At 42.7% G+C, this 27,129-nt stretch overlaps 1 protein-coding gene across 1 annotated transcript in view; it reads right to left on the reverse strand.

Annotated features, from left to right (window-relative positions):
- Positions 1-27,129, reverse strand: part of LOC311149135 (capping protein, Arp2/3 and myosin-I linker protein 3-like) — a gene marked incomplete at its 3' end in the record, with an annotated part of 39,330 nt that overhangs the window by 7,085 nt on the left and 5,116 nt on the right. The window contains 30 exon segments of the mRNA XM_084186227.1: positions 597-676; positions 1,676-1,789; positions 1,791-1,864; positions 2,251-2,317; positions 2,386-2,514; positions 2,803-2,890; positions 3,142-3,317; positions 3,473-3,586; positions 6,055-6,174; positions 9,228-9,326; positions 9,562-9,655; positions 10,547-10,615; positions 10,709-10,881; positions 11,461-11,515; positions 11,697-11,793; positions 16,582-16,663; positions 16,905-16,974; positions 17,221-17,325; positions 17,890-17,966; positions 18,151-18,228; positions 18,724-18,833; positions 19,450-19,536; positions 19,635-19,729; positions 19,869-19,957; positions 20,054-20,129; positions 20,280-20,353; positions 23,813-23,883; positions 24,735-24,829; positions 24,959-25,080; positions 27,001-27,060. Coding sequence (XP_084042353.1) covers positions 597-676; positions 1,676-1,789; positions 1,791-1,864; positions 2,251-2,317; positions 2,386-2,514; positions 2,803-2,890; positions 3,142-3,317; positions 3,473-3,586; positions 6,055-6,174; positions 9,228-9,326; positions 9,562-9,655; positions 10,547-10,615; positions 10,709-10,881; positions 11,461-11,515; positions 11,697-11,793; positions 16,582-16,663; positions 16,905-16,974; positions 17,221-17,325; positions 17,890-17,966; positions 18,151-18,228; positions 18,724-18,833; positions 19,450-19,536; positions 19,635-19,729; positions 19,869-19,957; positions 20,054-20,129; positions 20,280-20,353; positions 23,813-23,883; positions 24,735-24,829; positions 24,959-25,080; positions 27,001-27,060 — 2,840 coding nt within the window.

The raw sequence follows: 27,129 nt of genomic DNA on the forward strand, positions 1-27,129 counted from the left end.
GCTGCCTGAAACGTAACACTTCCTGGCAGTGAGAGACGTTGCTAGGATACCATTCATGGCACAGAACGCTTTATCCAGAGTACATTCATTTAGAAATATGCTTAACAGTAAATGTAATAATACTAAAAGCATCCACTTAACCAGATGATCTGCTGTGTGGGTGTACTTTAGCATGGACCAGCATTACTCTGCCAGCATGTGACAAGAGGAGAGGGTACTCTCTAAAACTATTACTAAAGGCAGAGCTCACCTAAAATCCTTATCCTGAAAGTAGTCTATGGACTAATGGAAAGTAGGCCTATGCTAAATGACTTGAGTTGTAGTTACCTTGGAGGTGATTCATGCAATTTAGATCATGATTATGGTGTGCCATTCACTCCTATTGTTTTTTGATAGAGAGCGAGGGAGAAAGAGAGAGAGAGAGATAGATAGAGACAGATAGAGAGAGAGAGAGAGAGAGAGAGAGAGAGAGAGAGAGAGAGAGAGAGAGAGAGAGAGAGAGAGAGAGAGAGAGAGAGAGAGAGAGAGAGAGAGAGAGAGAGAGAGAGAGAGAGAGAGAGAGAGAGAGAGAGAGAGAGAGAGAGAGAGAGATCTACCTATCAGGGAGGACTCTCTTGGAGTAGAAATCTGGGAGTCCATCATCAAGAGGGGTGACAGTTCCATTTTCAGTGCAATGCTGGGGACGGGGAGAGAGATATTTCAGAATTATGATACTATTCTTATACATCCACAAATTCATATTCCAGAAATAAAGACTGATTTCCCACACTGTTTGTAAGTACTTATTGGAGGGGCTTACAATTTTTTACATTTTTAATGTTCTGTTGGTAATAACACAAATGGATTATACTAGCTTCAGAGAGATGACTTAACCCAATTGGAGTAATTCTCTTAGTATAGATTACCCTGGACCCAATCCATTCTGAAAAATAGAGCAGCACACTGCCACTGCCGGGAGGCCCTAACATTTGGGAATATGCAGTGGGAATTATGCATGAGCCATAAATTAAGTTAAAAGTTATATTATCATTACTTTAATCACATGAATAATCGTTCTTTTGGAATAGAATATGTGCTTAGGCACGCATGCAAAATGTATAACTAATGGCTATATTAAATGCTTGTTAAATAAACCAGATGTATCAATTTTAAACATCTAGTCTATTTAACAAGCAATTAATATAGCCATTAGTTATACATTTTGCTTGTATCATAAGGGAATATTATCTTTGTAGTTGTCATTAGCTATGCAAATAACATCCGTATTTTGTCTTATTAATATGAAAGTATCTCTATGTAACTCCATGAGTTTTTAAAGTTCACTTATCTTTAACTATGTGTTGCCATATCAGTATCTCCTTAAATTGATCATTTATTAGCTAATATTTAGCTAATACATTTTAGTCATTTAGCAGACGCTCTTATCCAGAGCGACTTACAGTTAGTGAGTGCATACATTTTTCAATATATCTGCATATTTACGCTTCTGCACTCAGATGAGAAATCTACTACAGCAGGGGCCTCTCTGTGTATACAATATTCATAAGTGAATATATAAGTGAATATAGATCCTGTATTTCCATATTCATAGTTAAGTATCACACACAGTCTGAGCAGTTCAGAGCAGTATATATTCCATATGGGGTGAGATCGCCTGAGGTCAGCTTCCTCTTACTGTGTCAGAGGGGGCATGTCCTGCTCGGTGCCTCCGTGGGGGCCTCGGCCTAACCCGCGTCACATGATGTAGAGGTGCACCCTGGGTAGGGAGCTCAGACAGCCCCTCACAGGATTGCAGAGCGAGAGAGGGCCGAGAAAGAAGAGGACGCAGAGGCGGGCGGGGAGGAGCTGGAGTCATCACACAGGCCTGAAAGAGAGAGAGAATAAAATATGGAAAGATGACGAGATGAGAGCGAAACAGATGCATAAAAGGGAGCGAAATGGAGAAGGAAGTGGCGAGGTGGTAGAAGTTCTCATAGGAGTCATGTGGAACTGTCATCTGTGCTTGAAATAAATACTGTTTAAAAACTACAACAATTGGCAAGTGCACTCAAATATGTTGAGGCAGGAATGGGTTCAGGTGGCATGAACACCAGCCATTAATGGCTCACTCAGAGAGAGAGGGAAAGGGAAAGAGGGGAGAGAAAAACAGACACAGCAGGACACAGTCACTAATGGACCTCTAAAAAGAGAGAACAAGCTGGGAGGAAGAGAGAGGGAGATTGAGAGATAGTGGGACGGAGACATACTCACTCAGTCTGGTAGAAACGGGTCGTATTCGTCTAGTTCTAGAGCTGTGCTTCTTAATGGCAATTGTGTCCTAGAGACGGAAGAAAAAAGATGTCAAAACACAAACACACACATCCTAAACAGACAATCCCAACACACAATGCTTACTATGCTGGTGCCCAGCTCCTCGTCAGTGATGTCCAGAGAGTCTCTGTGTCTGTGTGACCTCCGGCCTGTCCCTCCGTCACATGTCCCCTCCCAGCGCTTCACCTGGGACACCTGACGCGTCTGGGACAGGGAGCAGACACTAGACATGAATAAATGTATTATGAAGGTTGTTATGAATGATACTGCAACACTCATAAAGGTGTTATGACTGGTTTCATAAAGGTGTTATAAAGGTTGTTATGAATGATACTGCAAAAGTGTATAATGGTGTTATGTAATGCCTTATGTGTGCCCCTTCAAGTAAAGTGTTACTGATAATGGTAGGCAAAAGGTGACAGAATCAATATCAGGACTATAGACAGACAGAGACACAAACAGACAGACAGACAGACAGCAGCATGTCTATACCAGGGTCTTGTGAGTGGCGTAGAGCTCCTGCAAGATCTGATCCACAATGGAGTTGGTGAGATAGGAAACCACTGAGAGCTTCACCTCTCTGGGAGAGGGGGAGAAAGACAAAGAGAGGGAGGGATCAGGAGAGGGAAGGCAGGGCGGAGGAGGGGGAAGACAGTATGATGGAATGAGTTCACAGATACCCACACTGATTAAATTGAACAAAGAAGACTGCATCGCTTATCTTCCTCCTTCAGCTCCCCCTCTTCTTTCTTCCTTCCATCCATCCATCCATCCATCCATCCATCCATCCATCCCTCCCTCCCTCCCTCCCTCCCTCCCTCCCTTTCTTACTCCAGCACACGGTGGATGTCCTGAGCTGCTCGCTCCATCATGGCCGTCCGGATGGCAGAGCGTGGGATGGAGACGCGCTCAGAGACGGACGAGAGTGGAGGACTCAATCTCTCTGCTGCAGAGGAGGACAGCGGGCACAGCTCACGACAGAGAGACACCATGGAGTCAACTATCACCTGTCAATCAACAAGCCAATTAAACAATCAATCAATCAATAACTCAATCAATCAATCAAATATTCAACCAATCCCTGTGTTGCCTAATTGATTAAGAAATAATGGCGAAGTAAATAAAACATTTATATAAATATGTGATGTATTGAGGATTGCACCTGTAGTTCCTTGTCAGCTGCCTTGGCCAGTTCTCCTGCCAGTGAGTCCAGTTTCTGTCTGACTGGCCCATCTACTGACAGGACATGAGCTAGCTCACAGAGAGAGGGGTACAGCTGAGAGAGAGAGAGAGAGAGAGAGAGAGAGAGAGAGAGAGAGAGAGAGAGAGAGAGAGAGAGAGAGAGAGAGAGGGTGTGGGGGTGTCATATTAATACACAAAGCCATGGGTCTTTCTATTAATGGGGCCAATGTGTGACATTGGGATCAAAATGTCAAAATGATTTTCATGCAGTTCCACATGTGTACTTAGAGGAATAAAAGTGAATATATGCGAGAGAGAGACAGAGTGAGAGAGAGAGAGAGAGAGAGAGAGAGAGAGAGAGAGAGAGAGAGAGAGAGAGAGAGAGAGAGAGAGAGAGAGAGAGAGAGAGAGAGAGAGAGAGAGAGAGAGAGAGAAAGAGAGAGAGGGGTGTGGGGGTGTCATATTAATACACAAAGACATGGGTCTTTCTATAAATAATGGGGCCAATGTGTGACATTGGGATCAAAATGTCAAAATGATTTTCATGCAGTTCCACATGTGTACTTTGAGGAATAAAAGTGAATATATGCGAGAGAGAGACAGAGTGAGAGAGAGAGAGAGAGAGAGAGAGAGAGAGAGAGAGAGAGAGAGAGCGAGAGAGGGGTGTGGGGGTGTTATATTAATACAAAAAGACATGGGTCTTTCTATAAATAATGGGGCCAATGTGTGACATTGGGATTAAAATGTCTAAATGATTTTCATGCAGTTCCACATGTGTACTTAGAGGAATAAAAGTGAATATATGCAAATGTACCCATAACTCCACCTATACAACAACATAGGCCTAGGACTATACATCCTTTAAGCAGGGTTCATACAGACATTGGCAAGTCAAATTCAATGTTATACAATTGTATATATACCCCCACCCCCCTCCCCCAAAAAACATGCAAAAGGTGTAAAAAAAAGTAGGCCATTACCACTTTAAGAATAATGAATTTTTTTAGGCCTTGCCAATGCATTGATATTCAAATTATTATTACAGTACATTCTAGAATATGTGAGAATAATGTGGACATTGCCTGACTAAATAGATTGGATGCATGCACGGCGATTTTTCTGTAACCGACGCGGGCACACATAATAAATCCATGAATAGCGGTAGCATTAATCTCACCATTTGAATCTCACCATCGCTGTTTTTATAATGAGTAAGTGACCAAATACCAGGCTCTTTTTTTAATGGAAGGATTTGTATGGAAAGCCAAGTTGAAGCCAACATTAGATCGTGTCGTCCTAATAATAACCTCACATGGTTTTACCGCAACAGAGTAGCGCAACACTCTTCAATTGAAGCAGCTGGAAACAAACGAAAGTGGTCACATCTCTCACAAAAATTGATCAAAAATGAAATCACGGATAATTATAAGGGAGCAGGAGAACTTATAAATTGGCTACAATAATTTCAAGAACTTTTCAAGCACCAAATTGATAAAATGTCTGATTTTCAAGGTAGGCCCAGTATGTGAATTTCGGAGCTCGAAGTTCAAGTTCAAGTATGCTACTTCAAGCCCCTTGATTTTAATGTATTTGTCATGTTATTTCATTACCAGATGATATTATGAATAAACCCACTATGTTATGTAATTTGTTGTCATTATATCCAGAATAATTAATATGAACAGTGTTGGGTGTCTCGCAATAGTCTATCCTACACAATTGCGCACAGTAGACTAGGTGTCCAATGCGAGGCACAAAAACATTTGAAAACATGAACACATTAACTTGATGCTTTCTCTGTTAAATCTAAAAAGACCCTACTGTAAATCAAGCAGACAACAACAGATGTTCAATATCAATTCGCTAGGGATATTAAATCCAATGTGGAAAATTAATTCCTGGATCAGATGATGATGTGTGAAATTATTATGGCATAACTCGCACATCCAACAAGTATTATGCATAATTATTGAAGAACCATGTTAATGACAGTATCGATTGAAGTTTTAAGTACCAAGGTAAGGTGACTCTTTCGGTTAGAAGCATTTGATTTTGCAATCGCATTTATTATTTTGGATTTGTGTGCCCATGAAAACTGTTTTCATCCCGTAACATAAGAAGACGCGAAATGTTACGTAGTTACAGTGCATTTCTGAGATCTCTATACTAAAAACTGTTCAATTTCTAATTTAACTGATTAATGCTTAATATATAACGTCAACTTACACTGCCATAAATGCAAGGACAGAAAAGTCATGTTTCACATCACACGATTTTGGACAAATCCGTCAAGACACAAAACATGATAAAGGGTTTTAAACAGAGGTTTTAAATCAACTCGTGAATTTTATTGAATATAGCTATGATCCCCCCTTATATCTTAATGTAATGACATGAAAAAAAAATGCTGATTATTATCAATGGCCTATCAACAGCTGTAACAAGTTGTCCAGTGTAGGAAATCCAAACTGGTACCCTAGTTTAAAGGAAGACCCACATACACTTGAACACTTAACTACACTAGAGATTAGAGAAATGATTCAGGCATGCACACACGCTCACCGCGCGAGAGTTCCTGGCCTCCTTCAGCACTTGTTTAGCAGCTTGAATCTCCTCCATCTCCCCTACTCCACGCAGCACACACACCTGCTGCTGCACACGCACACACAGACGCTCCATCACCTGGGAAACAGAGAACAGAGAAGCAGGCGGGGTGTCAGTAAAGACATACAATGCACACATATTGTGTGTGATTGAGAGACAATGAGTTGAGCCATCATTAGAGCAATCACACACACAAAACTAATACACATACACTACCAGTCAAAAGTTTGGACACATTTTTCTTTTTTTTTTTTCTTTTTACTTTGTAGAATAATAGTGAAGACATCAAAACTATGAAATAACACATATGGAATCATGTAGTAACCAAAAAAGTGTTAAACAAATCAAAATATATTTTACAGTGCCTTGCAAAAGTTTTCATTCCCCTTGGCGTTTTTCCTATTTTGTTGCATTACAACCTGTAATTTAAATGGATTTCTATTTGGATTTCATGTAATGGACATACATAAAATAGTCCAAATTGGTGAAGTGAAATGAAAAAAATAACTTATTTCAAAAAATTATACCAAATAAATAACGGAAAAGTGGTGCGTGCATATGTATTCACCCCCTTTGCTATGAAGCCTCTAAATAAGATCTGGTGCAACCAATTACCTTCAGAAGTCACATAATTGGTTAAATAAAGTCCACCTGTGTGCAATCTAAGTGTCACATGATCTGTCACATGATCTCATTATATATATACCTGTTCTGAAAGGCCCCAGAGTCTGCAACACCACCAAGCAAGGGGCACCACCAAGCAAGTGGCACCATGAAGATCAAGGAGCTCTCCAAACAAGTCAGGGACAAAGTTGTGGAGAAGTACAGATCAGGGTTGGGTTATAAAAAAAATATCAAAAACTTTGAACATCCCACGGAGCACCATTAAATCCATTATTTAAAAATTGAAAGAATATGGCACCACAACAAACCTGCCAAGAGAGGGCCGCCCATCAAAACTCACAGACCAGGCAAGGAGGGCATTAATCAGAGAGGCAACAAAGAGACCAAAGATAACCCTGAAGGAGCTGCAAAGCTCCATAGCGGAGATTGGAGTATCTGTCCATATGACCACTTTAAGCCATACACTCCACAGAGCTGGGCTTTATGGAAGAGTGGCGGAAAAAAGCCATTGCTTAAAGTAAAAAATAGGCAAACATGTTTGGTGTTCGCCAAAAGCCATGTGGGAGACTCCCCAAACATATGGAAGAAGGTACTCTGGTCAGATGAGACTAAAATTGAGCTTTTTAGCCATCAAGGAAAACGCTATGTCTGGCGCAACCCCAACACCTCCCAACACCCCAGGAACACCATCCCCATTGAAGCATGGTGGTGGCAGCATCATGCTGTGGGGATGTTTTTCATCGGCAAGGACTGGGAAACTGGTCAGAATTGAAGGAATGATGGATGGCGCTAAATACAGGGAAATTCTTGAGGGAAACCTGTTTCAGTCTTCCAGAGATTTGAGACTGGGACGGAGGTTCACCTTCCAGCAGGACTAGTTATGCACGCTCAAGTTTGAAGTTTTTTGGTCTTATTTCTTGTTTATTTTACAAAAAAAAAGTATTTTGCATCTTCAAAGTGGTAGGCATGTTGTGTAAATTAAATGATACAAACCCCCCAAAAATCAATTTTAATTCCAGGTTGTAAGGCAACAAAATAGGAAACATGCCAAGGGGGGTGAATACTTTCGCAAGCCACTGTATATTTGAGATTCTTCAAATAGCCATCCTTTGCCTTGATGACAGCTTTGCACACTCTTGGCATTCTCTCAACAAGCTTCATGAGATAGTCACCTGGAATGCATTTCAATTAACAGGTGTGCCTTCTTAAAAGTTAATTTGTGGAATTTCTTTGCTTCTTAATGCGTTTGAGCCAATCAGTTGTGTTGTGACAAGGTAGGGGGGGGTATACAGAAGATAGCCCTATTTGGTAAAAGACCAAGTCCATATTATGGCAAGAACAGTTCAACAAAGCAAAGAGAAAAAACAGTCCGTCATTACTTTAAGACATGAAGGTCAGTCAATGCGGAAAATGTCAAGAACTTTGAACGTTTCTTCAAGTGCAGTCTCAAAAACCATCAAGTGCTATGATGATACTGGCTCTCATGAGGACCTCCACAGGAATGGAAGACCCAGAGTTACCTCTGCTGCAGAGGATAAGTTAATTAGTTACCAGCCTCAGAAATTGCAGCCCAAATAAATGCTTCACAGAGTTCAAGTAACAGACACATCTCAACATCAACTGTTCAGAGACTGTGTGAATCAGGCCTTCATGGTCGAATTGCTGCAAAGAAACCATTACTAAAGGACACCAATACGAAGAAGAGACTTGCTTGGCCAAGAAACACGAGCAATGGACATTAGAACTGTGGAAATCTGTCCTTTGTTCTGGAGTCCAAATTGGAGATTTTTGGTTGCAACCACCATGGCTTTGTGAGATGCGGTGTGGGTGAACAGATGATCTCTGCATGTGTATTTCCCACCGTAATGCATGGAGGAGGAGGATATGTTATGGTGTGGGGGTGCTTTGCTGGTGACACTGTCTGTGATTTATTTAGAATTCAAGGCACACTTAACCAGCATGGCTACAACAGCATTCTGCAGTGATACGTCATCCCATCTGGTTTGGGCATAGTGGGACTATCATTCGTTTTTCAACAGAACAATGACCCAACATACCTCCAGGCTGTGTAAGGGCTATTTTACCAATAAGGAATGTGATGGAGTGCTGCATCAGATGACCTGGCCTCCACAATCCCCCAACCTCAACCCAATTGAGATGGTTTGGGATGAGTCGGACCGCAGAGTGAAGGAAAAGCAGCCAACAAGTGCTCAGCATATGTGGGAACTCCTTCAAGACTGTTGGAAAAGCATTCCAGATGAAGCTGGTTGAGAGAATGCCAAGAGTGTGCAAAGCTGTCATCAAGGCCAAGGGTGGCTATTTGAAGAATCTCAAATCTCAAATATATTTTTATTTGTTTAACACTTTTTTGGTTACTACATGTGTTATTTAATTGTTTTGGTGTCTTCACTATTATTCTACAATGTAGAAAATAGTAAAAATAAAGAAAAACCCTGGAATGAGTAGGTGTTTCCAAACTTTTGACTGGTACTGTATTCATTAGCTACCTGTTCAGCAGTGCTGGTGACCAGGCCCTGGTGCAGCCGTAGAGCCTGTCTCTGAGAGAAGCGCTGAGTCTGGTTGTTCCTCAGCAGAGCACGCTGGATCTGATGGCCACAGATAAAAAAAAACATTCACTCACACAGGCAATACTACTGTGTGAAAATGTCAATGAAGCAGAGTCAATTGAAATGGAAAGGGCAGGGAGTGAGAGATAATGATGGTGCCAGTAGAGAAAAGAAGCAGTGAAGGAAAGGAGATGAAATAGAGAGGCAAAGGAAAGGAGTGGATGTTTAACGGAGGGTTGGAGGGAGGATTGAGATGGAAGCATTAGGAGCCCACCTTGGTCAGTGCCTGCTCTGTCCTCTCGGCGGCGCTACGGAACGCCTGACTGATGTCACTGAGGGGGAGGGGCATGTACTGCAAGGTGAAGTTACTGGGAGAGAACACACCGAAGGTGAGCGAAAGAGAAGGGGTTTGAGTTAGGAAGGAGATGCAGAAAGGAAGGAGACAGATAAAGGTAGGGGACAGAGAAAGGAAGGAGGCAGTGAAAGGAAGGAGACAGAGAAAGGAAGGAAACAGAGAAAGGAAGGAGGCAGTGAAAGGAAGGAGAAGGTGAAAGGAAGGGGACAGAGAAAGGAAGGAGACAGAGAAAGGAAGGAAACAGTGAAAGGAAGGGGTCAGAGAAAGGAAGGAGACAGTGAAAGGAAGGGGTCAGAGAAAGGAAGGGGATAGAGAAAGGAAGGGGACAGAGAAAGGAAGGAGACAAAGGAAGGAGACAGAGAAAGGAAGGAGACAGAGAAAGGAAGGAGACAGAGAAAGAGAGCTATAGAAAATTGAGTTACAGACCCAAGGGTAAGGGTTAATATTCCCAGTGGACAGAATTCCTCCCAAAATACCCCTTCATCACAAGAATTCATCCCAAAATATCCTGCTGGACTGTGATAGGATGAGTAATGCTTTGATTATTGCAGCTAATGTGATCTGTAGACTAAACGCAAACCTAAGCCGTTTGAGATAGCAAGTATCAATGTGTACAGTAAGCTAGGTTTGGTTCACGTGTATCTGAGTTGATATATTAGCCAGCTAATTCTGAAAATACTCTCTGAACAACAGGACATTTAAATTACACATAGCTTCAGGCATCCCCATGTCTCTTGGAACCTATTTATATCAACTCTCTTGCTTCCTGTATTTTGAGCATACAAATTCATCAAATGGGTCTGTAAAATAAGCTATAGTGAGCTATAACAGATTTAGAAGTCTGAGCGTGTGTGTGTATGTGTGCAAGCATGCATGTGTGTGTTTGATGAACAAATAGTCTCACTGTTCAAGGGCTCGAGCCACATCCAGGAATCCTGTAGCTGAGGTGTTGTTACGATCCCACGTCACACTCCTGTCAGGACAGGGGAGAGGCAGTGTTAAAAACAACCATCACCATACCTGACAATACCCTCTATCTCTCTCCTTCCCGCTCTCGGTCTCTTGCCTGAGTGTGGTGTTGATCTGCAGGGCTTTGCTCAGCATCTTGGCTCCAATGTCCTCCAGGCTGTTCCCACTCAGGTCCACCTTACGCAGACAGGTGTTGCTGCCCAGAGCGTTTACCAGCACTGTGCCCCGAGAACGCAGCCGCGAGTCAGCCAGGGAGAGGGACTGGAGGGCCTGGGGAGGGACAGGGAAGAGGGGAGAGAAAGGGTGGGGAGGGAGGGAGACGGGAGAGGGCAAGGCAGAGGGGGTGAGAAGGTTGGGTGAGGGGTAACGGTGGAGACCAGGGGAAAGGTAAAGTAGAAGAAGAGGGTAGGACAGAAAAATAGAGGAGAAGAAGATGACAGTGGAGAGAGATGGTTAAATGCTGCTGGGAACAGTTGGGAGCAGTGCTGAGGAGAAACTGAGGAACTCAGCATTTGTAATACACAGAGCAATGTGTCACATAGCTTTGTACACAACATGAATAATTCAGAAGGCATAATATGTTACAGCCCACAGTAACAGGGCCATGGATTGATTTACACTAAGGAAAACACTACTGTAGAAAATAAAGAGTATGTATGAGAGAGTACCATGTAAAATACAGTATGGTGAATGTCAATATTTGACCATGAGTTTTCATTGAGTATATGAACGTGTATAGTGTTTGTGCGTTTGTGTATATACTCCGCAGTACAATCAGTGAATATAAAATATAATATTATATTGTGTAATGTGTGAGTGTTGTGTGAATTGTGACGCATTCTCACTCACACACTCCTCCTCCTGTATGAGTTGGACCAGCTTCTGTAGGATTTCCTCCAGCACCCTGTAGATAGAGAGAGAGGCAGTTCAGGCTACACTCAGCAGGAGCTCTGGCACTAGTCATTTCCTGCCGCTATCGTAATCATCCCAGTCTGCCTGAGGAAAATCAAGCTGACACACGCACACACATGAACGTGCACACACACACACAACCACACACCCACTGTGCCTCTGTAGTACTGTACCTGCTCTTGATGTTGAAGTTCTTGCCCAGATACAGGTGCTTTAGGGAGGTGTGTCTGGAGAGAGCTGGTAGAACTGAGAGAAGGTCTGCATCCAGCCCTGTAAACACAAACCACAAACAAAACGACATCAAACATACACTTTTTCTTCACAACTGGCTACGTGATTATTGCAGCTCAATGGGTGTAACTTTTGTTGACAATTTCGATACCTTTTCGAAACAAAACACGTTTTATAAGGAGGATGGGATCCACCCGAATAATTTGGGTTCCTGGATAATTTCACTGCATTATAAGGCTGCGTTGAAACAATGACTTAGCAATGACCCAAGCCTAGCTCAGTAAATCCCTACCATTGTGTCGCTGAGTTGTAATAATGCTTCAGCAAATATACATTATCCCAGGGGCGTTGGTAGACACAATGTAAGTAACCTAATTTATGTCCCTCTAACTGCCCTGCTGATCCTACAGCTATTGTATGCAGTAATCGATGACGTGGCTGTCGATTAAGGCAGCCCCCCGCAACTCTCTGATTCAAAGGGGTTAAATGTGGAAGACACATTTCAGTTGAATGCATTCAGTTGTACAACTGACTAGGTATCTCCCTTTCCCTTTCCCTAATCATGTGCCTATGAACCAGAGTTATACTGTTAGCACTGAGGCGGTGTGCCCTAGTAGGAAGTCCACTGTGTGCAGCTCACCCTGCACTAACATAAATAACATGAGCATGTCTGCTTCTGCTAAGCTTCCCAGTAAAGCAATGAAAACAATCAAGCATTCCAGAAAAGTACTAAAAATAGCCCACATTAACATATGTAGCTTAAGAAACAAGGTTCATGAAATCAGTAACTTGCTAGTAACAGATGACATTCATATTCCGACTATCTCTGAAACCCACTTAGATAATACCTTTGATGATACAGTGGTAGCAATACATGGTTATAACCTCTACAGAAAATACTTAAATACCTATGGTGGAGGTGTTGATGTTTATAATCAAAACCACATTCCTGTAAAGCTTAGAGAGGAACTCATGTTAAATACTGTTGAAGTAATATGGCTACAGGTTCATCTGCCTCACCTAAAGCCCATTCTTGTAGGAAGCTGCTATAGACCACCAAGTGCTAACAGTCAGTATCTGGATAACATGTAAGAAATGCTTGATAATGTATGTGATATTAACAGAGGTACATTTTCTGGGTGATTTAAATATTGACTGGCTTTCATCAAGCTGCCCACTCAAGAAAAAGCTTCAAACTGTAACCAGTGCCTGCAACCTGGTTCAGGTTATCAGTCAACCTACCAGGGTAGTTACAAACAGCACTGGAATGAAATCATCAACATGTATTGATTACATCTTTACTAATGTTGTAGAAATTTGCTTTAAAGCAGTATCCAAATCCATCGGATGTAGTGATCACAATATAGTACCCATATCTAGGAAAACCAAAGTTCCAAAGGCTGGGCCTAATATAGTGTATAAGAGGTCATACAATAATATTTGTAGTGATTCCTATGTTGATGATTCATTCCCACAGGGGGTATGAAAAAAAATAATGTATGCACTAACTGTAAGTCGCTCTGGATAAGAGCGTCTGCTAAATGACTAAAATGTAAATGTAAATGATGTAAATAATATTTGTTGGTCTGTGGTGTGTAATGAGGAGCAATCAAACGCTGCACTTGACACATTTATGAAATTGCTTTACTAATAAGCATGCACCCATTAAGAAAATGACTGTAAAAACGATTCAATCCACATGCATTGATTAGGAATTGAAAAATTGTATGGTTGAGAGGGATGAGGCAAAAGGAATGGCAAATAAGTCTGGCTGCACAACCGATTGGCAAACGTACTGCAAATTGAGAAATCATGTGACTAAACTGAATAAAAAGAAGAAGAAGCTAAACAATGAAACAAAGATAAATTATATAAAGAATTATAGTAAAAAGCTTTGGAGCACCTTAAATGACATTTTGGGCAAAAATGCAAACTCAGTTCCATCATTCATTGAATCAGATGGCTCATTCATCACAAAACCCACTGATATTGCCAATTACCTTAATGATTTTTTCATTGGCAAGATTAGCAAACTTAGGCATGACATGCCAGCAACAAACGCTGACACTACACATCCAAGTATAACTGATCAAATTATGAAAGACAAGCATTGTAATTTTGAATTCTGTAAAGTGAGTGAGGAAGAGGTGAAAAAAGTATTATTGTCTATCAGCAATGACAAGCCACCGGGGTCTGACAACTTGGATGGAAAATTACAGAGGATAATAGCGGACAATATCGCCACTCCTATTTGCAATATCTTCAATCTAAGCCTACTAGAAAGTGTGCGCCCTCAGGCCTGGAGGGAAGCAAAAGTAATTCCGCTAACCAAGAATAGTAAAGCCCCCTTTACTGGCTCAAATAGCCGACCAATCAGCCTGTTACCAACCCTTAGTAAACCTTTGGAAAAAATTGTGTTTGACCAGATACAATGCTATTTTACTGTAAACAAATTGACAACAGACTTTCAGCACGCTTATAGGGAAGGACATTCAACAACCACGGCACTTACACAAATGTCTGATGATTGGCTGAGAGAAATTGATGATAAGATTTTGGGAGCTGTTCTGTTAGACTTCAGTGCGGCTTTTGACATTATCGATCATAGTCTGCTACTGGAAAAATGTATATATTATGGCTTTACACCCCCTGCTACAGTGCCTTCGGAAAGTATTCAGACCCCTTGACCTTTTTCACATTTTGTTACGTTACAGCTTTATTCTAAAATTGATTAAATTGTTTTTTTCTCAAGGATGATCAATGGAAACAGGATGCACCTGAGCTCAATTTCGAGTCTCATAGCGAAGGGTCTGAATACTTATGTAAATAAGGAATTTCTGAGGATTTGTATTTATTTAATCCATTTTAGAATAAGGCTGTAACGTAACAAAATGTGGAAAAAGTCAAGGGGTCTGAATACTTTCCGAAGGCACTGTATATTGTGAATAAAGAGTTACCTGTCTAACAGAACACAGAGGGTGTTCTTTAATGGAAGCCTATCCAACATAATCCAGGTAGAATCAGGAATTCCCCAAGTCAGCTGTCTAGGCCCCTTACTTTTTTCAATCTTTACTAATGATATGCCACTGGCTTTGAGTAAAGCCAGTGTGTCTATGTATGCGGATGACTCAACATTATACACGTCAGCTACTACAGTGAGTGAAATCCCTGCAACACTTAACAAAGAGTTGCAGTTAGTTTCAGAATGGGTGGCAAGGAATAAGTTAGTCCTAAATATTTCAAAAACTAAAAGCCTTGTATTTGGGACAAATCATTCACTAAACCCTAAACCTCAACTTAATCTTGTAATAAATAATGTTGAAATTGAGCAAGTTGAGGTGACTAAACTGCTTGGAGTAACCCTGGATCGTCATGGTCAAAACATGTTGATACAACAGTAGCTAAAATGGGGAGAAGTCTGTCCATAATAAAGCGGTATTCTGCCTTTTTAACAACACTATCAACAAGGCAGGTCCTACAGGCTCTAGTTTTGTCGTACCTGGACTGCTGTTCAGTCATGTGGTCAGGTGCCACAAAGCGGGATCTCTGAAAATTACAATTGGTTCAGAACAGGGCAGCACGGCTGGCCCTTAAATGTACACAGAGAGCTAACATTAATAATATACATGTAAATCTCTCATGGCTCAAAGTGGAGGAGAGATTGACTTCATCACTACTTGTTTTTGTAAGAAGTGTTGACATGCTGAATGCACCGAGGTGTCTGTTGAAACTACTAGCACACAGCTCGGACACCCATGCATACCCCACAAGACATGCCACCAGAGGTCTCTTCACAATCCCCAAGTCAAGAACAGACTATGGGAGACGCACAGTACAACGTAGAGCCAAGGCTACATGGAACTCTATTCCACATCAGGTAAGTGATGCAAGCAGTAGAGTCAGATTTAAAAAACAGACAACATTACACCTTAAGGAACAGCGGGGACTGTGAAGACACACACACACAGGCACACACACGTACACATAGATTTTGTATTGTAGATATGTGGTATTAGAGTAGTAGCCTGAGGGAACACACTTAATGTGTTGTGAAAAGTGTTATGAAATGTAATGTCATGTAATATTTGTAACTGTATATAACTGCCTTAATGTTGCAGGACCCCAGGAAGAGTAGCTGCTGCCTTGACAGCAGCTAATGGGGATCCTTAATAAATACAAAAACAAATACACAGCCCCCACAAATCCAAAACTAGCTCAAAAGTATTAAGCACACAGCCCCCTCATACAAAACGTGTTCAAACACAAACAACCACCTCACACAAAACAATCTGACTGAGTGGTGCAGAGTGCCACTGTGTGCCACAGTGGTGTACAGCAGTGGTTCTCAACTAGTTTTGCCACGGGACCCAAATTTAACCAGGTTGTCTCAGTCGCGACCCAATATTTGCATCGCGAAAAATAATGGCCAAAATGCAATCTGGAAAACTATTTTTAATGCTATATTGATAGTAAATGTAGCAATAATATGACAAGGTAACAACATTCCCATTCCCTCTTTCAGTGTCAATAACTACATTTTGCCCATATTCTTGATGAAGAATGTTGAAGAACTCGCTGGCTTGAGACCACAAAACCAACCAAAATAGTGCTGCTAATAGCTCTATATCGAAAATTCTGTGATTGACGAAAAATTGTTCAGAGATTACATTATGTAAAAATGTAAGTTCATTATCATTTCTACACACTTTCTACCTGGTTTAAGTCATTTAAGTTCACACAGGAATATTTTTTTACTCAGACACTCGCGATCCATTCAAAACCTCTTTGGGTCTGTGCCATAGTGGTGCAGTCTGTCGTTGTGCTCACCATTGTCTGAGATGTCCAGGGTGGCGATGGAGGAGACCCTGGGGAACAGCTCCTGGATCACAGCAGCTCCTGCAGACTTCAGCTGGAACAGAGAGAGAGACAGAGACAGAGACAACATGTGTGAAAGGAGGAGGACTTTCAAAGCACAATAAGACAAGACCTTGAGAAAAGATAGTCTCCATGTATACCTACTGTACAGTAAGTCCTTACTTGAAACATAAGAAATGAATGACAGAGAGATATAGATGGGAAATTATAAAGGCCAGCAGGAATTGAATGTTCTGTGTGCAGAGTGACAGACAGACAGAAAGACAGACTTGTACCTCACAGCCACTGATGTCCAGGTGAAGGTCATTAATGTGAGGGTTTGTGGTCAGACCTATGAAAAGAGACCTAAAGAAAGACAGAGAGGGAAGAAAATAAAAATAATATGTGATAGGTGGAAAGGGTATTGACCTGTCTTACAACAACAAAGACCGTTTTGCTTCCTTCTTTGTCTGGAAATTCACACCCTTTAACTCAGTCTCAAGTGCCATAGTGACCAGTGTGTGTTGTGCAGCTAGCCTTGCCCCTGTCATTCTAGTGAGCTGTAGGCATGTGAGAGAGTGCAGGGGAGAAAAGGAGAATAGGGGAACTGACCTCAAGGCATCAGGGGGCAGCTTCATAGAGGCCAGGCTGACATGGGTGAGGCTGAAGGCCGAGCTAAAGAACTGACGGAATAACGGCAGGGTCTCCTTCACTTTCCTGGGAGAGGAGAGAGGTCAGAGGGAGATGAACGAGAGGAGAGGGAGAGGGAGAGGAGGTATAGATGGAGAGTGGGAGGGAAAAGCAATAGAAGGCGAGTGGTTAAGTTGTTGATAGGCAGAAAAAATACAAAAGAGTGGTATGAAGTGGAGAGAGGATTGAGATGAAATGAGAAAGAGAGAGAAAATGGAGTTGGTCAAAGAGGAGGGAGCAAGTGGGGTCAGATGATAAATAGCTCTGCTTAAATATTCATGAGTCTTATCTATGCAGACAGCTTTGCAAGTTCTCGTTTTAAAAACGACAGACACACCCACAGAGAGGAAACACAATGTTCCAGTGATTCCCACAAAGCTCATTTCTGATTTCTCATTTGAGGGAGCAACAGAGAAAAAGACAGATAGAGAGAGTGAACAGAAAAAGAGAGAGCAAAAGATGAAGCCTGAGGATATTTGAAGAAAAAAAGATTTATTGCTAAAATTAGTGTTCTATCTTCACTCAGAGCCTCAAAGCATTTTTCTGCCACATCACACCAAAGAAATAGTTAATCAAAAGTATGTGACTAACCTGTGTGAGAAGGAATTTTTGGAGAGATTCAAGTAGGAGAGATCAGCACAACACCCCCTCAGCAGAGCCCCAAATAGCTATGTGAGAGAGGAGAGACAGTTGTGTTGTGCAGTTTTAGTGGGAGAGAGAAAGATACAGGGGTTGAGGATTATAGAGGATGAAAAACAGAGACAGAGGTTGCAAAGGGTGTAGAGAAACTCATTCAATCCTACATTATATAAGCAAGTTCAAATCTAACTCGCAGAGCCACTAGATACTCACAGAGTCAACAGCACAGTCAGTGTCAGACAGGTCCAAATGGACCAGACAATTAGGCTGGGACAGGAAAAGGTACAGATTCTACAGAAAGAGAGAGAAAAGACGCTAATGTTAAACTGAGAAACTCATGCATAAGGCATAAGCACTGCATATACTTTCCTGTTGGTTTGTATACAAAGTGTGAGTGTACGTACACTGAGTTTACAAAATGTTAGGAACACCTTGCTAATATTGAGTTGCACCCCCTTTGGCCTCAGTTCGTCAGGCGTGGACTACAAGGTGCCGTTCAAAGGCACTTCAATATTTTGTCTTGCCCATTCACCCTCTGAATGGCACACATACACAATCCATGTCTCAATTGTCTCAAGGCTTAAAAATCCTTCTTTAACCTGCCTTCTCCCCTTCATCTACACTGATTAAAGTGGATTTAACAGGTGACATCAATAAGGGATCATAGCTTTCACCTGGATTCTCCTGGTCAGTCTATGTCATGGAAAGAGCAGGTGTTCCTAATATTTTGTACACTCAGTGTATGCGTGTATATATGTGTGTATATGTGTGTATGTGTTTTCTGACCGAAGCGTCCTCCCCAGACAGGACTCCAGGGTTCTTGCTCAGGTCCAGGTGCAGTAGAGAGTTGGAATACTCATCACTGGAGCACAGAGCCTGAGACAGAGACACCACACCTGAGACACACAGAGAGTGAGGGGGAAGCCATGAGAGATGCATTCAGCTAGCTAATGCAAATTTACCAAAGAGGGGAAAAAAACATTTCAGAACATTTTGAATTATGTGATTCTCACCTGCATCTGTCAGCAGAAGCAGTCTGTGTAAATGTGTGCAGTATCATTCTTAATTCAATATTCAGTATTCAAACTCTCAATAAGTGGGGGAAGTAATAGAGAGCCTGGTTGCCTGAAAGATGGTTACCATGGGGACACATCGTCAATCTTGAAGCTGTTGTATAGCAGACACAAAACAGGACAACACACTGAGCTGTTCAGGGGGGACTTACAGGAGGTACAGAGGTTTATATCACCTAGCATGCATGGCTTAGTGGCCTGTTCAATCAGCTGTTGCAGCTTCATTAAACTCAAACGCAGTTGAAAGTGTTCATTAACTGATTATCCAGCTGACTGTCCCCGTCTGCTGAGTTACTGCCCTGTATTAATGTCAGGGTCGCTGAGGGGATGAGGATGCTTCTGTAACATGGAGGAGGACAGGAAGGTGGGGCCTTCTCTCTGGGTGGGGCTGGTAGAGAGATTGACAGATGGAAGGATGGAGAGATGAAGCAGTCCAAACCTCTGGAGTTGAGGGAGGTCTTGGAGAGGTTGAGGAGACGCAGTCCTTTGCTGAGACGACACACCTGCTGGATGAGGTTAGACACACCTACACCAAAGGAGAGAGACAGAGGGAGGAGAGATGTCACTAAAACAGAAATAGGCAAGTGTGTGAGACTAACAGGAAATAAGGCATCTGCTTGGTACCTTGGTTGTCCAGCGTGTTGTGGGCCAAGTTCAGAGAGTGGATGACAGAAGCAGGATTCTCTGAGAGCGCAACTGACAGCTTCTGTGCAAAGTCACTGCAACATACACAGTATACAGTAAACATATTTGGACATAGACACAATGACACAAACAAACACTATTTCTATAGTTCTAATACCCTTTTTATTCATAAAAAAAAGAGTAGGAGAGTTTTGTGAAGAAAGGAAAACTCACGATTTGAGACCAGCATTCTCCAGTGTGAGCTCTGCCAGACTGGAGGACTTACTGAGTGTGTGCAGAACCTGCTCACTGACCTCTGACCCCTGAAATGAAAATGATCTCATGTCATTACATGCTTATAACTTCTGCATATCAATTACCATTGAAACACAAGGAGAGACAGACAGAAGGATACTTACTATGCGAAGGTCCTTACAGTATAGTTTGGTGAACCAGGTGTTGTATGCCATTGAGGCCACAATCACTGCCAAGTCCCTGTCAAACACACAACAATAACTGAATCGAAACAGGTACATTTCATAATACCCTTGATATCAATTTAGCAACTGGATTTATTTAGGCTGCAGCAGCATCAATTTGATAGCGTCTGCTCTCTTTCTTTCTCTCCCTCTCCCCTTCTCTCACCTGCTCTCCAGGTGGCTGAAGTCCACTAGATTAAACTCCCTGTTGTCTTGAGAGTGATAGATAGTGTCCACATCCTAGGAGCAAGATTACCCATGAGTCCACTTGCTATAGTATATGACCCCTCATTTGAAAGTGCAGTGCCTTCCGAAAGTATACACACCCCTTAGCTTTTTCCAAATTTTGTTGTGTTAGAGCCTGAATTAAAAAGGGATTACATTGAGATGTTGTGTCACTGGCCTACACAAAATACCCCATAATGTCAAAATGGAATTATGTTTTTATAAATCTTAACAAATTAATCAAAAATGGAAAGCTGAAACGTCTTGAGTTAATAAGTATTCAACCCCTTTGTTACGGCAAGCCTAAATAAGTTCAGGAGTAAAAATGTGCTTAACAAATCACATAATAGGTTAAATCACATAATAGGTTGCATGGACTTACTCTGTGTGCAATAATAGTTTTTAACATGATTTTTGAACGACTACCTCATCTCTGTACCCCAAACATACAATTATATGTAAGGTCCCTCAGTCTAGCAGTGGATTTCAAACACAGATTCAATCACAAAGATCAGGGAGGTTTTCCAATGCCTCGCAAAGAAGGGCACCTATTGGGAGATGGGTAAAAAAAAAAAGCAGACATTGAATATCCCTTTGAGCATGGTGAAGTTTTCATTACACCTTGGATGGTGTATCAATACACCCATTAACTACAAAGTGTCACGCCCTGGCTCTGGGGACTATGTTATGTTGAGCCAGGGTGTGTAAGTCTATGTTTAATTTTCTATGTTGGGCTGAGTGACTCCCAATCAGAGGCAACGAGTGTCAGCTGGGTGTCTCTGATTGGGAGCCATATTTAACTGTTTGTCTTGCACTTTGTGTTTTGTGGTTTCTTGTTCCTTTTGGTTTGGTATCGAAGGACTTCACGTTTCGTTCTTTGTTTTGATCGTGTGATCTAGTAATAAATATAAATATGTTCACCCGCAACGCTGCGCCTTGGTCTCCCTCATTAGACGGTCGTGACAGAAGAAACCACCTTAACCAGACCAAGCAGCGTGTTCAGGAGCCATCGCTGGCAGATCTCCGTGGCAACCTCGACTGGATCAAGCAGCGGGACGAGGAGAGAGGATGGACGTGGGAGGAGATGATTGCGAGTCTGGCAAGAGGGAGGAGAGACCCCCAGGAAATTTTTAGGGGGGGGCTCACAACGTCGGGCCAGCAGGTGTACGGGTTAGAGCGGTGCAAAGCGTTGGCAGAGAAGGCCGCCAGGTTAGGGGGGCCACTGGGCACAGAGGAGAGGGAAAGTGTGGAGGCACGGCGAGAGGTACTGGGGTGTGTTACCAGTCCGGTCCGGCCCGTTCCTGATCCCTGCGTGGGGCCAGTGGTGTGTGTCCCCAGTACGGTCCGGCCTGTTCCTGCCATTCCCACCAAGTCAGTGGTGCGCGTCGTCAGCCCAGCCCGGCCTGTTCCTGCCATTCCCACCAAGTCAGTGGTGCGCGTCGTCAGCCCGGCCCGGCCTGTTCCTGCCATTCCCACCAAGTCAGTGGTGCGCGTCGTCAGCCCAGCCCGGCCTGTTCCTGCCATTCCCACCAAGTCAGTGGTGCGCGTCGACAGCCCAGCCCGGCCTGTTCCTGCCATTCCCACCAAGTCAGTGGTGCGTGTCGACAGCCCAGCCCGGCCTGTTCCTGCTCCACGCACAAAGCCTACGGTGTGCGTCGACAGCCCAGCCCGGCCCGTTCCTGCTCTCCGCACCAAGTCTGTGGTGCGCGTCGCCAGCCCAGTCCGGCCCATCCAAGCTTCCCGCACCAAGCCAGTGGTGTGCGTCGTCAGTCCGGCACGGCCCGTTCCTGCTCTCCGCACCAAGTCTGTGGTGCGCGTCGCCAGCCCAGTCCGGCCCATCCAAGCTTCCCGCACCAAGCCAGTGGTGTGCGTCGTCAGCCCTGTCCGGCCCGTTCCTGCTCTCCGCACCAAGTCTGTGGTGCGCGTCGCCAGCCCGGTCCGGCCCGTCCAAGCTCCCCGCACCGGGTCAGTGGTGTGCGTCGTCAGCCCGGTCCGGCTCATTCCTGCTCCCCGCACCAAGTCAGGGGTGCGCTTCGTCAGCCCGGTCCGGCCCGTTCCTCCTCCACGCATCAAGCCAGGGGTGTGCGTCGTCAGTCCAGCACAACCCGTGCCTGGGTCATGTCCGGAGCCGGATCCGCCGCCGAGGCGGAGTGCCCACCCGGTCCCTCCCCTGTTGTGGTTGTTTGGCGCGGCCGGAGTCCGCGCCTTTGGGGGGGGGTACTGTCACGCCCTGGCTCTGGGGACTATGTTATGTTGAGCCAGGGTGTGTAAGTCTATGTTTAATTTTCTATGTTGGGCTGAGTGACTCCCAATCAGAGGCAACGAGTGTCAGCTGGGTGTCTCTGATTGGGAGCCATATTTAACTGTTTGTCTTGCACTTTGTGTTTTGTGGTTTCTTGTTCCTTTTGGTTTGGTATCGAAGGACTTCACGTTTCGTTCTTTGTTTTGATCGTGTGATCTAGTAATAAATATAAATATGTTCACCCGCAACGCTGCGCCTTGGTCTCCCTCATTAGACGGTCGTGACACAAAGATACAGGCATCCTTCCTAACTCAGTTGCCGGAGAGGAAGGAAACCGCTCTGGGATTTCACCATGAAACCAATGATGACTTTAAATTACAGAGTTTAATGGCTGTGATAGGAGAAAACTGAAAACATGCATCCTGTTTGTAATAAGGCTCTAAAGTAATTAACTTTATGTCCTGAATACAAAGTGTTATGTTTGGGGCAAATCCAACACAACCATCACTGAGTACCACTTTTTCAAGCATGGTGGTGGCTGCACATGTTATGGTTATGCTTGTCATCAGAAAGGACTAGATCGTTTTTCTTGGATAAAAAGAAACGGAATTGAACTAAGCACAGGCAAAATCCTAAAGGAAAACCTGGTTCAGTCTGCTTTCACTGGGAGACAAATTCACCTTTCAGCAGGACAACAACCTAAAACACAAGGTCAAATATATACTGGAGTAGCTTACCAAGACGACATTGAATATTCCTGAGCGGCCGAGTTACAGTTTTTACTTAAATCGGCTTGAAAATCTAATGCAAGACTTGAAAATGGCTATCTAGCAATGATCAACTTGAAGACTTTTTAAAAGAATAATGTGTAAATATTGTACAATCCAGGTGTGCAAAGCTGTTAGAGACTTACCTAGAAACACTCACAGCTGTAATTGCTGCCAAAGGTGATTCTAACATATATTGACTCAGAAGTGTGAATACTTATGTAAATGAGATATTTATGTATTTAATTTTCAATAAATGTGCAAACATTTACAAAAATTGTTTTCACTTTGTCATTATAGGGTATTGTGTGTAGAAATAGGTGAAAAAAATCATATTAATCCATTTTGAATTCAGGCTGTAACACAACAAAATGTGGAATAAGTCAAGTGGTATGAATACTTTCTGAAAGCACTTTAACAGTCCAGTGCACTAACACACAACAGGTCTACTCCCATAGCTCTTACCCACTGCACTTCCTCCTTGCAGCTGATTCCATTGTAGTCACACAGGGCAGCGTAGGTCTCGGAAAACCCTCCTGAGACGGACGGTGAGGAAGAAAAATAGATGATGGTGAGAGAGGAGGGTTTTAACCTTTTACTGCATTGGGCTAAATCAAATCGAATTTGATTGGTCACATACACATATTTAGCAGATGTTATTGCGGGTGTAGTGAAATGCTTGTGTTCCTAGCTCCAACAGTGCAGTAGAATCTAACAATTCACAACAATACACACAAATCTAAAAGTATAAGAATGGAATTAAGAAATATATAAATCAGGGTCACACAGAGTGTTTCTTGGTAGTCTTAAACAAATCTACTTTGAAACAAAAGTATACACCTCACACACATGGTTATGGGCTTAAAAAAAGAAGACACCTGTACCATGTCAGATATAGAGTTGAAATGTATTCAATTTTGAGTTTGCATCCCAATATCACACTTTATATACTGTACATCACAGAAGACTGACTTGAAATATAACAAAACCGTTTGACATAGAAACACTGGATACAATTATGTTTATTCATCATTAAATTATGAAAAGTATTAATAACATTCCACCCATGAGGCCACTAGAGGGCATGGGTACAGAGCAGGTGTTTGTTTCGATGAGAGAGATAAAATAGAGATGACAGCAGTGCATTTACCCTATGTTTACAATGTCTGTGTAAAAAGCAAAGAATTAACTTTAAAATATGTACTGTACGCAGTGCAGTGGGTTTCTCTATCTATTAGTCTCTTAATGAGGACCTGCTTTCAGCCTCTCGTTTCAAGTTACTCAACTATTTCCTGTCTATCATCAACTAGAATCTAGTCTCTTATGCAGTTTGTATATCTGTGTCCGTCTGTCTGCCTGCCTGCCTGCCTGTCTGTGCGTCTCTTACCACAGGCCCTCTGGGTTTCCACAGACGTCTCTGAGCTGGGGGAGTACTTCCTGCTTCCCTCAGAAAGGTCACTGTCTGAATGACAGATGGAGGGACTGAGAGAGAGAGGGGACAAAGGAGGTTTGAGTTTCAGAAGGGGCATAATAGCTAACATTACTTATCATTTGCTGGGTTTCAAAGCTGTCTGGTACAGGAGTCTATGCTGCCTGAAAATGGACACTTACGAGAAAACAGAGTTGTTGAATATTCTGGACAGGGCAAAGTTAACGTGGCTGACCACATGACTGAGGTGGTCACGTGACTGAAGCCGCAGAGAATAAGTGGACTTGTCCAAGTCTATGACGACCTGCATAGGAAAACAACAACAACATAGTTTCAATGAATAGTGATAGACGGAGCAGTGACTTTCGGCATGATGCCAGATAACTAACAGTTAATTGCAGTAAATATCTAAGCAGAGACAGAATTGCTGTAGCTGTACTTACTTACTGTAGCTGTACTTACAGTTGAAGTTGGAAGTTTACATACACTTAGGTTGGAGTCATTAAAACTCGTTTTTCAACCACTCCACAAATGTCTTGTTAACAAACTATAGTTTTGGCAAGTCGGTTAGGACATCTACTTTGTGCATGACACAAGTAATTTTTCAAACAATTGTTTGCAGACGGATTATTTCACTTATAATTCACCGTATCACAATTCCAGTGGGTCAGAAGTTTACATACACTAAGTTGACTGTGCCTTTAAACAGCTTGGAAAATTCCAGGAAATTATGTCATGGCTTTAGAGGTTTCTGATAGGCTAATTGACATCATTTGAGTCAATTGGAGGTGTACCTGTGGATATATTTCAAGGCCTACCTTCAAACTCAGTGCCTCTTTGCTTGACATCATGGGAAAATCAAAATAAATCAGCCAAGACCTCAGCAAAAAAGAATTTGACCTCCACAAGTCTGGTTCATCCTTGGGAGCAATTTCCAAATGCCTGAAGGTACCACGTTCATCTGTACAAACAATAGTACGCAAGTATAAACACCATGGGACCACGCAGCCGTCATACCGCTCAGGAAGGAGATGTTTTCTGTCTCCTAGAGATGAACGTACTTTGGTGCGAAAAGTGCAAATCAATCTCAGAACAACAGCAGAGGACCTTGTGAAGATGCTGGAGGAAACAGGTACAAAAGTATCTATATCCACAGTAAAACGAGTCCTATATCGACATAACCTGAAAGGCCGCTCAGCAAGGAAGAAGCCACTGCTCCAAAACCGCCATAAAAAAGCCAGACTACGGTTTGCAACTGCACATGGGGACAAAGATCGTACTTTTTGGAGAAATGTCCTCTGGTCTGATTAAACAAAAATAGAACTGTTTGGCCATAATGACCATTGTTATGTTTGGAGGAAAAAGGGGGTTGCTTGCAAGCCGAAGAACACCATCCCAACCTTGAAGCACGGGGGTGGCAGCAACATGTTGTGGGGGTGCTTTGCTGCAGGTGGGACTGGTGCACTTCATAAAATAGATGGCATCATGAGGAAGGAAAATTATGTGGATATATTGAAGCAACATCTCAAGACATCAGTCAGGAAGTTAAAGCTTGGTTGCAAATGGGTCTTCCAAATGGACAATGACCCCAAGCATACTTCCAAAGTTGTGGCAAAATGGCTTAAGGACAACAAAGTCAAGGTATTGGAGTGGCCATCACAAAGCCCTGACCTCAATCCTATAGAAAATGTGTGGGCAGAACAGAAAAAGTGTGTGCGAGCAAGGAGGCCTACAAACCTGATTCAGTTACACCAGCTCTGTCAGGAGGAATGGGCCAAAATTCACCCAACTTATTGTGGGAAGCTTGTGGAAGGCTAACCAAAACGTTTGACCCAAGTTAAACAATTTAAAGGCAATGCTACCAAATACTAATTGAGTGTATGTAAACTTCTGACCCACTGGGAATGTGATGAAAGAAATAAAAGCTGAAATAAATCATTCTCTCTACTATTATTCTGACATTTCACATTCTTAAAATAAAGTGGTGATCCTAACTGACCTAAAACAGGGAATTTTTACTAGGATTAAATGTCAGGAATTGTGAAAAACTGAGTTTAAATGTATTTGGCTAAGGTGTATGTCAACTTCCGACTTCAACTCTACATAGGCCTACTCCATTATAAATCTGTTCAGACAACTAATCAGTTCTAATAAAAGAGGCCACAGGGACGATGCACTAACATGGCCATTCAAAACCTCAGTTAATCTGGCATATGTTACTCACCTGAAACTCAGGGTGACTGTTCATGGCTCGGATCTCCAAGAAGTTAAACGTCACCTCTATCTGTAATAACATACACGTGTTAACATAATGCTGAGAGTTTGGTGTATGGTAAAAGGTCCCTAATAACAT

Source organism: Coregonus lavaretus (assembly GCF_964263955.1).
Source record: "Coregonus lavaretus genome assembly, chromosome: 21".
Taxonomy (NCBI): Eukaryota; Metazoa; Chordata; class Actinopteri; order Salmoniformes; family Salmonidae; genus Coregonus; species Coregonus lavaretus.